At 35.1% G+C, this 15,196-nt stretch overlaps 2 protein-coding genes across 3 annotated transcripts in view; both read left to right on the forward strand.

The window, feature by feature from the left end:
• The first annotated feature begins 1,024 nt into the window (after positions 1–1,024).
• Positions 1,025–8,209, forward strand: Pmp70 (ATP binding cassette subfamily D member Pmp70). The gene is made up of 12 exons (XM_070302151.1): positions 1,025–1,242; positions 1,316–1,361; positions 1,426–1,613; positions 1,700–1,769; positions 1,922–2,019; positions 2,544–2,724; positions 2,808–3,020; positions 3,104–3,173; positions 3,285–3,760; positions 3,996–4,295; positions 4,576–4,737; positions 4,879–8,209. The coding sequence occupies exons 1-12, from the start codon at positions 1,127–1,129 to the stop codon at positions 4,954–4,956; spliced, it is 1,998 nt and encodes a 665-aa protein (XP_070158252.1). The 5' UTR covers positions 1,025–1,126; the 3' UTR covers positions 4,957–8,209.
• A 913-nt stretch (positions 8,210–9,122) lies between these two features.
• Positions 9,123–15,196, forward strand: part of LOC138936605 (midnolin homolog) — a 52,906-nt gene continuing 46,832 nt past the window's right edge. The window contains exons 1-2 of one of the 2 annotated variants that reach the window (XM_070302149.1): positions 9,123–9,339; positions 9,597–10,707. In XM_070302149.1, coding sequence (XP_070158250.1) covers positions 10,175–10,707 — 533 coding nt within the window. In that variant the 5' untranslated portion in view covers positions 9,123–9,339; positions 9,597–10,174. Of the gene's footprint in view, positions 10,708–15,196 lie in introns of both variants that reach the window. The other variant, XM_070302150.1, reaches the window with a different exon arrangement.

Consider the following 15,196-nt stretch of genomic DNA (forward strand, 5'->3'; position numbering starts at 1 on the left):
CTAATAAAAATTTTAAACAGTCTACTGAAAATTACAAATTTGTTACTTAATGCAATTTACCTCTGGAGGTGCTGATATACATACAGTCCTGTGTATTACATACACCAGTATTAATTTTTTTATTTTTATATGTAAACACAAAAAAATTTTGTGTTATTCAAATGTACAACATTTCTAAAATATGTATGATATATAGGTTCTATATATTTATAATAAAAAAGTTATATATACTGTGTGGCCCATTTTAATCCATCCAGTCGAATATCTCAAATACCAAGCCCGGAAGAGAAAAATGTTTCAGATAAAAGTTGTTTGGTTTCGAGGGGGCCATAAGATGGTGACAATGATTTGACCTTGGAAAATCATTTGAAGGTCATGTGAAGATCAATTTTAAAATCTTAAATGGAAACCCCCATTTTTTATTTAGTATTCTTGTAGCTGATCTCGAGAGCTTTCCAAAACACTATAATAAAGTATTTTTTCATTAAGTACTTTTCGAGTTATTTTATATTTTAATCTGACATATTTTGATATAAAAAATAAAATATTTCGTAAAATATTTAGTTTTCGATAATTTTACCGTAATATTTCTATGTACAGAATAATAAGACTCTCGAGGTTTATGGCCCCTCGAAACCAAACAACTTTTGTCTGAAACATTTTTCTCTTTTCTGTAACGACATTATAAGTAACGCGTTAATATTATTTATGCTAAACACTGTGGATATATCTCATGTGCGAGGATACATAGATAAAGAGTGGACGATACTTTATTCACACATGTTTATGTATACGCGTATTTACGGAATGTTGCTGATTCACGCCAGCAGCTGATTCAATATTTAACCAACAGAGACCTGTAATTCGCTTGTCATCTCTCTCTGTCTCTCTTTCTCTTCCCCCCTCCCTCTCTTTCTATTTCTATCTTTCTATCTATCTATCTATCTATCTATCTAGCTTGCTTCATCGTCTCCCACTCCCACCAATCCCAACCCCCACATGTTCGACTCCGGCTCAGCTCGCTCTGGCACGGCCTTTTGCACCAAGTCACGCCACGCATTATGCGCGATTGTTTAACCGCCGCACCAGGACGGTGCAGTTGATACGTGTATATACGGATTCCGAAATGGCACCAGCAATCAGCAAATTTGCCACTAGACGCACGCTGGCCGGTGCGGTCGCGATCAGCACGTTGATATGGATATTGAGGAACCGCAGCAGGAGACGGACACCAAAGACCAGGTAAATTGTGCAACAGGAATTCCATCTCGTGTTCCCTAAAGCCGAAATTGTGATAGTGTAATGTGTCTTGCAGGAACCAGTGGCCTGTTAGCAACGACATCATGTATGTCATTAAAGAGGTAAGAGCATAATGTAATGTGTCAAGAATTGAATGCAAGAATCACACTGATTGTTCCTTTGTAGGAAAAACCGAAAAGTCCTAAAGCCCAGGTGAATGCCGTCTTCTTCCACAGGCTGTGTCAGTTACTCAAAATCGGTATCCCTGGTATAATGTCATCAGAATTTGGCTACGTTCTGCTGGTGGCAGTTGCTCTGGTCGCTAGAACCCTGTGTGACCTATGGTTGATCAATAAAGGAACTCTGATAGAAACGTAGGTGCAATGTTTTTCCATTAGTAACATCTATTACATGAAAGGGAAGCCTTATCTCTCTGATTCAAAATCTTATATCCCACTAGATCGATTGTCAGCATGAACGGATCATTGTTTAGGAATCATTTGTTAAATTTTGCGGTTATGGTACCAGTGGTAAGTAGAATATGTTGGTGTACAATTGATTCCAAGATTACTTTCATAGTTTGATAATTGAAATCGTTTGGGTATTCAAGCAATAATGTTAGAGTTTAAGAATTGGAAGAAGTTACTGATATCTCATGTTCTATGTGATTGTATTTATTTAGATATCGATCGTGAATAATATAATGAAGTATGGCTTAAGCGAAGTAAAATTGAGATTACGTACAAACATCACACGTCACTTGCTGGAACATTATCTGAAGTAAGTAACTGATACATTTTCTATCTTTCTTCTTTGTCATAGGTGTGCATGTTTCTGTGTAAAATTAGTTTTTTTATAAAACGCCGAATCTTTGTAGATCGGCGTTTTATGAAAGATCCATATTTTTTGCATGTAAAGAGATTGAATTTAAAAAAAAACCTATATTGTTAATTTACATATTTTTTATTCTGTCAATCAACTTAATCAGTATTCTCATTTAAATAAAACAATAGTATCAAAGGTAATACATATTTATTATGTGATGGATATTGCATTTACATATATGCGTGACTCTGCACAAGATTCTACAAACATTTGAATTGAACACTATTGATAGTAGCGTTAAATTTTTCTTAAATAATTCATGACTTAAATAGATTATCAGAGAATAAATTTGACAGATAATCTATTCATTTAAGTGATACATAATAAAGTATATATAACTTATAAAGGTAACTATACACATAATAAAGTTATTATAGAAAATAGTTTGAATATTTAAGAAACAAATATTTTTTGTGCAGAGGCTTTACCTATTATAAAATGAGTAACTTGGACACTCGTATCTCGAATCCGGATCAACTCTTGGCTACTGACATTGATAAGTTTTGTGATAGCTGTACGGATCTTTATAGCAATATAGCAAAACCTTTGTTAGACATTAGTATCTATGTATATAAATTAACTTCTACCATTGGTGGACAGGTATATAGTATAAATATCGTCTTTATTATGATGATTTAATGGTAATGTTTTATAATAGTATACGTAATATTATTTTATTGCAGACACCATTATTAATACTCTCCTATCTGGTAATAGCTGGGACTTTTTTGACTCATCTTCGCAAACCTATCGGAGCTATGACTGTCAAAGAACAACGATTGGAAGGGGAGTATCGTCATATCAATTCAAGATTAATCACCAACTCTGAGGAAATAGCCTTCTATGGAGGAAATAACAGGGAAAAATTGACATTGTTAGCTAGCTTTCACAAACTTGTAAGCTTGTTTGTTCAAGTTGCATTTATGCACTTTCATCAATATGTTGTTATTTATGCATTGCATTTTGTTTTCTTTTACAGATAACTCATCTTCGTAAATTCGTGGAATTCAGAGTTTTTATGGGCATCATAGATAACTTCGTTGCAAAATGTATAATGTTATTTACATAATAACTAATGCATAGTTAATGATACGCGCTGCTTTTGTTTTTCAACCTGCTTATGCTTTTTGATATTACCACCGCCATTTATCTTCTTTCAGATTTTGCTACCATTGTCGGCTTCTATGCTGTGAGCATACCCTTCTTCCAGGAGGATCATCCTGTGCTCTCCGGCACGCCCAATCATAGATTCAAATCGTACTACACGTACGGCCGAATGCTGGTGAAGCTGGCCGAGGCGGTCGGCCGATTGGTGTTGGCCGGCAGAGAACTGACGCGTTTGGCGGGATTCACGACTCGGGTCACCGAGATCAAGAAGGTCCTCGACGACCTGAACGCCGGGAAATATGAGAGAACGATGATCTCCGATCACAAGAACAATGCGATCGGTTATCCCGGTGGTGGGAAAATTGTGCCGCGCGATAACATCATACAGTTCGATCAGGTACCACTGGTGACTCCGAACGGAGATGTGCTTATCAAGGAACTGTCCTTTGAAGTTAAATCCGGGATGAACGTGCTGGTTTGCGGTCCAAATGGTTGCGGCAAGAGCTCCATGTTTAGAATTCTTGGAGAAGTACGTGCTCGATACCTCTATTATGCTCGTTTATTGCTCGCTCTTATTGTACATCGTAATATATTTGCGAATTCATTCCGTTATAGTGTCAATTAAATCGAAATGTAATTTTCCTTCTAGATCATAACTGATACAGAGAGTGATAGATTAGAAATTCTACGAAATAGCGCTAAGTGACTTTGGCAAAATCGGATTTGTATCTATATTATTGACTTTACGTATCCGTAACGTTTAGCTGTGGCCGGTCTGGGCAGGAAGTATTACGAAACCACCACGCGGTAAACTATTCTACATACCGCAACGTCCTTATATGACGCTGGGCACATTGAGAGACCAGATCATTTATCCCCACACGAAAGCCGAGATGAAGAGACGCGGTAACGCAAACGACGAGGATCTCAAGAAGTTCTTGGAATTGGTGCAATTAACTCATCTACTGGAAAGAGAAAATCTCGCTAACAGCGAAGGACAAGGTTGGGATGCGGTCGCCGACTGGATGGATGTTTTATCGGGTGGCGAGAAACAACGTATAGCAGTAAGTTTCTCTCTCTCTCTCTCTCTCTCTCTCTCTCTCTCTCTCTCCGTTCTTCTCTTGCGCCTTTTTTAAATCGACATCAATTATTTTTGCTATATGCACACACACATATAGAATTATATATTTTAACTTAAATAAGGCGGTTACATTATATTTTATTATATGAATATTCCTCTTGCCATCTCGCATTAACACGCTATTATTCAGCGTGAATTGCGCTCAATTACATTTAGCGTGTTTGTATAATTTGTACTAACATCAAATTGTTTCTGTTATGCAGATGGCTCGGTTATTTTATCATAAACCGCAATTCGCGATTCTGGATGAGTGCACGAGCGCTGTCAGTGTCGATGTTGAGGATTCCATGTACAGATATTGCAGACAGGAAAACATCACGCTGTTTACAGTCTCGCATCGTCGTTCCCTCTGGAAGCACCACGAGGTATTATCGAGCTTTTCTTCGAACAGTTAATTAATTTTATGGTTGACATATTTATATTTATCATTTATGTCGTAATTTTTATATATAGTTTTTATCATTGCTTAATATTTTTCCATGTGTATTTTTCCACTGTATTTTCAGTACTATTTACACATGGACGGTCGAGGAGGCTACGAATTCAAGCTAATCGAACATGACACAATTGAATTCGGATCATGAATTCTTGTGTCCTTTGCATACGCGAGAACGCATCTATCTGCAAGGGACATCTAATTTAGCCTATTTAACAATTTTAATGTTAAACAAAATTTAAATAACCATACAAAGACTAGTGATTATTTATAGGTGCTCCATTTGTGAGTGTTAAATATACAATGCATAATAATACAAGATATATCCACAGAATATGATGATATATTGTGGAGTAAAAGCAAATGATGTGATCATTCTCAGCGCGTCATTGATTTTTGCAAGTATTTCAACTTGCAATGCACAATGATATATTTTTCTATCAATGTTTTTATCAGATATAGTAATATAATATTGGAATGCACTTGGAGCTTGGAATAACTATAGGATCGTCATATATGTATATGATACTTTTAGATCCTCTGATCTTCAGGTCTTTACGCAGTGTAATTCTGTAAATATATTCCTAGATACATAGATTTGCAATACAAATTCAATTTACAAATACCATTGATTGATAAAACTAGTGATTAATTACTAGTGATTAATAAAATTTTTTATTTATGATAGATTATTGAAGTTAAGACTTTCCATGTTATAATCGCTAGATATAAATTTGTTGAAAAGTTTTATTGTATAATATATAAAAATGAGATTTGTAAATTTAAAATGAAATCTTATCAGTTTATTGAAAATTGTACCATATCAGAAAAGAGTATATATACATATGTATATGACAGGATTTAATATAGAGTTTGTTTTTTGTAAGACTACAATTATTAATATTGTTATATGTAGATTACATATATCAAGGCGGAAGATTATATGAGATTGCTATAATATGAAGAAAAATTTATTGTAGATCCAGAGCAAATTAAGATTGGTACAAAAAAATGCTTTGAGAAACGCGTAATTGTGATTCTCTTTCATATTTTTCACATTACAATTACAAACTCTTTCCTCTCTGCTCCGTTTTAATATAAATTAGACCATATTATTTTTTCTCATTATATACATATATAACAAAATATTTAAAGAAATTCTATATTTTTATAATATATATATACATATACATATTAAATAGAATTAAGGTAATTGGTGCATTCTATGCAATAATTTTATTCACACAAGAATCTTTTCTGAAATACTTCCTGTTACATTGAATTAATACGGACTCGGAACTTATTGAAATATATTTTAATAATAGTTCGAAAGTTCTCGAAATCAGTGCTTTTTGGGGGAAAAATTTTTATGGAGCTGATTATCAGATGTGAAGATATTTTATGAAAAATAAAGAGGTTTTTGTAATTTAAACTCAAACGTGTAAATCATCAATAATTTGGTTAAGAGGCCTGATTCATTGTAAAAAAGATTCTCCACAAAGTTCAATTATCGAAAAATTTAATTTGATAATCAATGTTATCAATAAATTCAATTTTTATCTATTTACATAAATAGATCACTTTTTATATCATCGACATCGGAATTATTTTTCAAACTTTTTATACTATCAAAAGAAAGATATCGTTGGAAAACGCAAAAAAGGAAAAAAAGTATAAAAATATAACTAAGAGAGAATAAAACAATAAATCTCTTTATTAATAGGAAGAATTCGTACTGTTGCGAATGTTCCTTCGTTTTTGTTACGGATATATTTTTTTTGAACACATAATACTAAGCTTTTTCTCTAACATTGTACTTATAAGTTTGAACTCTCTCCTAGCGTCTATTATCGACAGTGAAAAATGTATATGATATTCTTTTACATTGTTCAAAGAATGGCATACTGACAAAAACTATAAAAATAAAAACTAATCGGAAACAGAAGATGAGAAATGTCGATTAACGTCGATTAAATTGATGGACTTTTAAAAATAAAAACCTGAAATGATAAGAATCAAATGCAAAAATTAAATAGAAAATAAGACGATATAAAAAAGAAAGTAAGAGTAAGAGAAATAGCGTCTACAGTTATAATGTATTGCACAAAGAGATATAATTCACACACATAGAAAAGAAAAGAAAAAAAATTAGAGAATGCGCGCGCTCTCTCCCCCCCCCCCCCCTCTCTCTATTTGCGCAATATGGAAAATTCTCAATAAGCAACGATATTCAGTAATATGTAATGTTATTAAATATGTAGGCTTTTATGTTGTAATCGACGTCATGAATTAACTTTGACACCGATTTTAACATAAAAAGTAACATAAGAAAGTTTTTTAGAGATTTGTTCGTTTTTGTTTCGTTTTAAAGACAATCGCAAAAAAAAAAAAAATTATTTTCTTCAGAAGATTTAACGATATTTTGGCTGTACAATAGTAGTAAAAGACGGTCGAAATTAAAAATAAATATTTCTTTCTTAGATTTATATTGTTTGAAAAATCAAATAAATAAATTTCTGGATTGAAAAAAAAGTTAAAGTATCAAAAGATAATATGATTTTAAATCTTCAAAATACTCAGACAGCACTAGGACATCTTCGGGAAATCCGAAGGACATCCAAGATGGACATTACGAATATCCTGTGGATATTCAAATTTTATCCCGGGATATATTCAGGATGTCCTAAGGAATAGCAAATGAGCGCCTCATGCTATACCTAGAAATATCCTCAGGATTTTCATGTCAAAGTCCTACGGATGTCCATAAGATGTCCGTAAGACATCGTAATTCTTGAAACATCCATAATGCATTCAAAATTAATCCAGAATATGTTATCAAGGTACTTTATATGATATTTTAAGAATAACATATTTTATTGATAACATACTGAATATAATTTATATAAGATATATAGATAAAATAGAATATTTTAAATATAATATAGAAGTTTATAAATTATTTTCTTTATAAAATTGCGTTCTGTTATTTACTGTCGATACCGAAAATCTAATACTGAGAATAGTTCACGTTCTTTGATGTTTGAGGCTATATATATATTATATCTTAAGTAGATAATAAACGGATGATTTTTTAACTTTTTCGGACATTTATCTGCCCGATTTCTAAACAATCAGTCCAATATTCGAATTTCCTATGTTGAAATTGAGGCAGAAAGTGAACTGATAGAAATATTTAATCTTCTGACAATTGCTCTTTGCAAACTTTATATAATTTTCACGACTGAAAATCAAATAGGAGATGATGGATACATAGCGCGTCGCATAGCGGTAAACAAACGAATTAGCAGCTGAATACTATCTTTTGTAAAATTTTTGGAATGTTGCGCACAGTAACATTTCTCATGAAATATTAATAAATAATAATTTTGAATATATAAAAACGTGCATGTCAAATTTAATTATTAAGATGAAACGAAATTAATATGTTATCAATTAATTGCCAGATAACACATGTAGATATGTCCTCTGGAAATCCAAAGGACATCCAATATAATATAGACAGAATAGATATCCTACAGACATCTTGTAGTTTTCCAGTGGACATTTATGGGACATTAATATTTATTATAATACTTAAGATTTTTAAATTATATTAAATAGCCTACATAACTGAAAGTAATCATGTATGCATATTAAATTTTCATAAAATATATTTATAATGATATCTTAAAACGTCCTACAAATGTCTCGAACCGTTCTGGACATATTCAGGATGATCCTGAGGATGTCTTGTGCTGTCTGGGTAATTGTAATTAATATTTTTCCTAATTTATGACAACAACTTTTGATTGTGTATACTTCAAGTGAGAAAAAGAAACGAGTAATTTACAGAATGATTTTGGGGTACTATAAGTATTTTGCTACAATTTTTAGTAAATAATTTTTAAACGAGTACATGGATCTAAATCAAATTTCGCACAAATATTTATTAGAATTAATAGATGTGAGAATTCTTATTTCGCTGATAATATTCTTCCCTTGTCAAATTTGTCAATAAATCCTACAATACGCGATTTTCCATAAAAATCAGTACAAACTTTAAACTTAAATAATTTCCAAATCATTAAGAGAATTGTATTCAAGTTTTATACAAATACTCCGAAGAAATAGTACAACAATCTACGAAATTTTTATACTTTTGTCAATGTTTTGACACATGATATATACCTCCTCAACACATTTCTTGCTTATTGGGATAACGGTCTATTCGCGATGATTCGAATAACCCGCGTAACGGCTATTCGGCTCAGTTCAGGCCGCGTCGTGCATCCTCGGTCGCGCACTCGCTCGGCGACGGAATGGGTTCGGCGGCCGCCGGGTCTGGGAATCTAGCAGAAGCTCCGGGAGCTCCGGTTTTCCGTTTGCTAGTCGCAGGGTTCGACCGCTCGAGGACGGGTCGTAAGTGCGTACGTACATACGTGGACGGGTGCGTGCGTGCGTGTGAGAAAGTCAGCGAAGGAAGGATATATACACGCAACACAAGACGTACAAGGGAACGAGAAGATCCTTTGTAAGCAGAGAAGAATTGCGCGAGAAAGAGAGAGAGAGAGAGAGAGAGAGAAAGGGAAGAAAGACATAGAAAAGGAGAGAGAGAGAGAGAGCGAGCAAGGTGCTTGCTCGAAAGAAGTGGGAGATAGTCGTCGTTGACGTCGCGCGGTATACGTGGTGTGTCAGAAGCGATAATCAGTATTTTCTCTCTCTCTCTCTCTTTTCCTCGAGGATCATAGCGAGAATCTCGCGCGAATACTTTATCGTTATCGATCGTAGTGGCGGCTACGTCGTAGAGAACGCGGACAAACGGACATCGGGAACGCCAGAAAATCCACCTTCCTCTCTAGTATACACTCCTTTTCCTGCCTGTCTGTATTCTGTCCCCCCCCCCATCTTCCCTCACCCCCTCCATCGTTGCCCCCCCCCCCCCCTTCTTAGTTTCATTCGTTTCCTCTTCGCCGTGTGCGCGTTTCCGTGGCCACTGCCGCCGCCGCTCTCTTCGGGGTTGCCGGCTGTCTTCTATTTCTTCGTACGTCGACGTTTCGGGAAGAAGAGACGCCTGAAGAAGGGCGGGCACAGGGCACAGGGCACAGGTGCAGGTGCATGCATATAGACGACGGACACATAAGAGAGCGCAAGGTCCCGTCGTGAGCAGTGGGGGAGGAGGAGGAGGAGGAGCGGGAGGAGAGGAGGAGGGCGAAAAGAAGGAATTGGTGAGAAAAGGAAAAGGAGGAGGAGGAGAAGGCGACAGCGGCAGCAGCAGCAGCAGCGGCGGATAGAGCAGTCGTCACGCATACCTCGTTACGGTTTATCATCGTCGCGCACAGTGCATCGATAGTCGACAAGTTGTCAGGATGGACGACACCGCGGGTCCGCCGCGAACATCGGATACGGGGGCGATGGGGGGCGAGAGCGACGAAGCCGCCACATCCTCGAAGATGCGGACGCTCGACGACGAGTCGACGAGTGTCGCTTCCGCCATCCCCCCGAACGATCCGGTTGTCCCTGCCGGTGACGCGGCCACCACCACCACCACCACCATCACCACCGCCGCCGCCTCCGATGACGTCGAGTGTCGCGACCGAGACTCGATAAGAGCCGCGTCCCCGGGGCCGCGCGCCGCAGCCACGACTACTACCTCGATTTCGACTACAACGATGACGACGCCGCAGCCGCCGCAGCTGCCGCCGGCACCGCAACCGGGGTGTGGCTGCGTCGCCGCCGCCGCCGCCGACAGGGACGAGATCACCGTGTGCATCACGCCGACCACCGGCGGCCAGTTCGAGCTCACGGTGGATCGAAACGACACCGTGGAGAGCCTCAAGAAGATTATCTCCAAGAAGCTGAAGGTCGCCAAGGAGCGCATTTGCTTGCTCCACCGCGAGAGGTAAGCCTTTTCATTCTTTTCTTCTTTTTTTTTCTCTCTTACTTTATCTCTCGCTCGCGAGGAGAAGGATCAAAATCGGTGTGTAATTTCGGTTGAGACGCGTGAAGTTGGCTCTTTGATATTAGAAAAAATTAAATTTTTCTACATGATTCGATTGCACATTGTTTGCACATGAATGCATTTTTTTCTATTTTTGTTTGCACATCTCTAGTAAAATAGTTACTAAAAGAAAACTTTTTCGGGTGGGGGGGGGGGAATTTCACGTTAGCCCCCAATTTTTATAAAAATAGTTCTTAATTAATCTAATCGGTTAGATTTTATGTTTCCACATTTCAAAACAGTTTGAATTTTTGTTTGCAAATTTGAATATAAATTCTGCGAAAATCTTTTTGTAATAATAAGCTTAATTTATAGATTTTCGTTTGCACATTTGAAACTAGTTTGAATGTGTACGTTTTTTTGTTTGTACGCCTGCTAGTAAAGTTATAAGAAAGCTTGATTTTTTAACCTCCAAAGTTTTCCCCCCCCCCCTTTTTTTTTAAATAACTTTCTAGAAATGTGCAAGTAAAAATCTATAGATTAAGTTTATTACGAAAAGATTTTTACAAAATTTGAATTCTTTTGGATGTAAAGTTAGCATTTCAAAGTTCTTTTTTGAAAATAACTCTTTCTATAAATGTGCAAATAAAAATCTATTGATTAAGTTGTTCGAAAACTAATTTTGTAAAATTTGGAGGCTAACGTAAGGTTGGTTCCTTCAAAAGTTTTTTTTTTTTTTTTAAATAACTTTTTCTAGAAATATGCGAACAAACATTTCAACTGTTTTGAAATGTGTAAATGAAAATTTATCAATTGAGAAAACCATTTTTGTAAACGTGTCCGTCGTCTATGTTTTTTATCGCGGAAAGAAAATATCAAAGTCGGCTTCTTTCATATGTCTTGTGTACTTTTGGGATTTGAATTCGCTGAAATGTCGCAACAATCTTGTTTCTTGAAAGGCAAGTACAAATCTATTTTTCTTTTTTTATATTCTGTTATCTATACTGAAGATAGGCCAAAAGTGGTCCGAAATATTCATATTTAATATACAGGGTGTCAGTAGTACATAGTATGAAAAATAATTGTTTTTAAGAAAATTATTTACAATGTATTTTTTTAAACAATTATTTGTTTTTTTTTGCACTAATTGATTTGTCTCATTATTCTGTACATAAAAGTATTACGGTAAGATTATCGAAAACTAAATATTTTACAAGATATTTAATTTTTTATATCAAAATATGTCAGATTAAAATATAAAATAACTCAAAAAGTACTTAATGAAAAAATACTTTATTATAGTGTTTTTGAAAGCTCTCGAGGTAAACTATAAGAATATGCAATAAAAAGTAGGTGTTCCATTTAAGAAATTAAAGGTGTCCTTGACTTGACCTTAACGATGCCATCCAAGGTCAAACCAATGACACCATCTTATGTTCCCCTCAAAACCATACAATTTTTGTTGAAAACGTTTTTCTCTAAAATGCTTAGTTTTTGAGAGAAAAGGGGTGTTACGGGTGGTCCAGGACACCCTGTATATAGTAGACGCGCACGCGCTTAAGCGCTCGGCGCGAAAAGACAAAAAATAATGAGATTGAAGAGTAATATTAAAGAAAAGAAAATATGTATATTTCAAAATATATATTTAAAAATATCAGGCGCATCTAAAGTTCCAATGTATTTTACCTTTTTATTCTTCCCTTAAAAGTTCTGAAATAAAAACGATTATATTTCGACAACAATTATATTCTTATATACATATATAAGAAATATACTTCTCAAGCTCTCTATTGATTTCTAGAATTCTTAGAATTCACCTGAAAGGAGAGAGACAGACAGACCTATTGTGACATCGCTCTTCCTTTCGCTTCCTCCCATTTTTTTTTTTTTTCACAACAAGAAACGGAAATGCAAAGTCTATTCTTTCCAACTATCCTTCATCAGATTCTTCGTAAAGTACGACAATGTATTTTTACGCCAGAATTTACAGAATTTCTCTCTACTCGGTCTGTATGATACAAATTAACTAGAAAGAAATATACAAAAGTGTGAACGAAGGGACTCTTATTTTATACAGCCTCTCAACTCTTTGAAATCATTCGTGGTAACTCGTGATGACCCTATCGTGATTTTATCATGATAGGGTTCCGTATCGCGTTATCTTTCTCGAAGATGTCGCAGAGAGAGTGACGTAAAGGCAGAGAGCGTCGCGGTGCACGTCTCGTGCGCGCGCGCGCGCGCGCTCTCACACACACACGCGCGCGCGCGTACATATATATATATTCGCGTCGCTTCTATTTTTCTCATGAGCGACGTGTGTTCGAATCGGACCTCGCCCCATGCTCCGCCGGTTCTGGCAAAGAAAGAAGAGAAAGAATATAAGAAAGGAAGGGGGCGAAGAGAGAGATGAGTTGGGCGGAGAGGGGGGAGAGAATAGAGACGACCTGGGTAGAGAGCGAATGTGTACAGGCTCGTCCTTCATGTCGGTGCACTTTTGGATATTGGTTGATGAGAAAGAGAGAGAGAGAGAGAGAACGGTGGATAAATGTATACCCAGATATATACCGGTTGTTTCAGAAGCAGAAGTGCAAGAAATGCTTCGCGAAGGAAACCGTAAGGTGTAATAACAATAATAATAATAAAAAAAAAAAAATGTAAACAAGTATAGAGCATCCGATAGAGATTACAGATTTAAGAAAGAAATAACTTTATTACGGTCTTCGATCTTTTCTTTTTTTTCTTTTCTTTCGTCGTTAAACTAATATTGTTCGTGGTCTTATCAATGTTATCGCTCACTCACGGAATGTTCCTATTGTGGAAACTTGAAATTTCGAATGGCACTTGATTTCTTTATCATTATCTCGTATCCAGGGTTGGGAAGTAACGCGTTACTTGTAACGCCGTTACCGTTACAGTTACTTTTTTTCGGTAACTGTAACGGTAATGGCGTTAGAAATTTTATTTGTAACGGAAAAAGTAACTTCGTTACATTTTTCGGTAACGAGTAACGAATTTAACAGTTACTTTTATCGTTACTTTTTTCAAATTTTTTGATTTATTTAAAATATTATTCTTGCTATTGTGCGTGATAAAATTTTTATCTTAACCGTAAAGCCGTAAGCAAATCGACCAATTAGCATTCTTATTATGTTGTAAAAATGCTTGAATGTGATTGATCAACTTATGGCTCTTGCAGACCAATGCGATGACGCGACACGCGATATCCAATGAGAGCTTTATCTTTTCGGAAAAGCAGAGCTCTCATTTACTACCAGTTCTAAGTACCTTGCAACGAAAATTAGAAAATCTCAATAAATCTGACCTTATAGATTGCCATTCATTAGTTGAAGCTATTCAGCAAGGTTTAAATAAAAGGTAACTTATTAATTTGATTAATACATATGTTATTTAATTTTAAATAAGGATTTAATTGAAAAATATTATTTTATTTTAAACTATTGATTCAAAAGTATTAATTTCAATAAAACAAACAATGTCGCTTAATTTACTATATTTGATTTTAAATTTCTTACAATATTTGAAACAAAAGAATTAATAATAGCAGCATGTTTACATCCAAAATTTAAGTTAAACTGGTTAACCGGAGAAAAAAGAAAACGTGCTGAAAATTACTTGGAGGTTTTATTGGGAATCCGATCGACTGAAAATTCTTCAAAAGCTGGAAAATCTGACGATCACGATGATTTTTTCATTTTTGAGCAAAAAACGGTGCAAAATGAATCTGAACAAGAAGAATTGCAACGGTTTTTAAAATCAAATAATTGTAATATAGAAATGTTAAACGACTATCCAAAACTTAAAAAACTTTTTATTAAATATAATACAGCTCTACCAAGCAGTGCATCTGTAGAAAGAATGTTTAGCATCGGTGGCTCTGTATTAACACCACAAAGAGGGCATTTAAATGATGATACTATGGAGCAACAAATTTTATTAAAAATTAATAAAGAATTTCGATAAAATTTAATCATTTATTTTGTAATAAATCTTGAATGAAATCTTGCTTACAATTTTTTAAAAGTTTTTCTTATGCAAAATAATTTATTAGTTTGTATTGTAAAAAAGTAACGGAAATTGTAACGACTCGTTACTTTTTAGTAACTGTAACGGTAACGAGTTACTTTTTAAAATTAGTAACGAGTAACGGTAACGAGTTACTTTTTAGAAAAAATAACGGTAACGGTAACGAGTTACTTTTATAAAGTAACTTTCCCAACCCTGCTCGGATCTCACGATGCTTGTGTACATTTTGTAATTTCAAACGCAATTGCGGTTGCCAAAATATTCGAAATGAGATATACATACACACACGGTCTTCGACATTTTTTTTTTTTTTTTTTTTACTCATAATAGAGAAATGTCATTGTTTCGTTTATTTTATTAATTTCGCGAATATTTCGTATTTTCTAAATTTCTTATATTTTTTCTT

This window comes from Polyergus mexicanus, unplaced genomic scaffold, assembly GCF_030449975.1.
Source record: "Polyergus mexicanus isolate NDT 795.1 unplaced genomic scaffold, iyPolMexi1.0 SCAF_9, whole genome shotgun sequence".
NCBI classification, from domain to species: Eukaryota; Metazoa; Arthropoda; class Insecta; order Hymenoptera; family Formicidae; genus Polyergus; species Polyergus mexicanus.

Coding starts and splice junctions, on each gene's coding strand:
- Pmp70 (XM_070302151.1), top strand. CDS start 1,127: ATGGCACCAGCAATCAGCAAATTTGCCACTAGACGCACGCTGGCCGGT. Junction 3,761..3,995: donor TGTTTAGAATTCTTGGAGAA/GTACGTGCTCGA, acceptor CGTAACGTTTAG/CTGTGGCCGGTCTGGGCAGG. Junction 4,738..4,878: donor CCCTCTGGAAGCACCACGAG/GTATTATCGAGC, acceptor CTGTATTTTCAG/TACTATTTACACATGGACGG.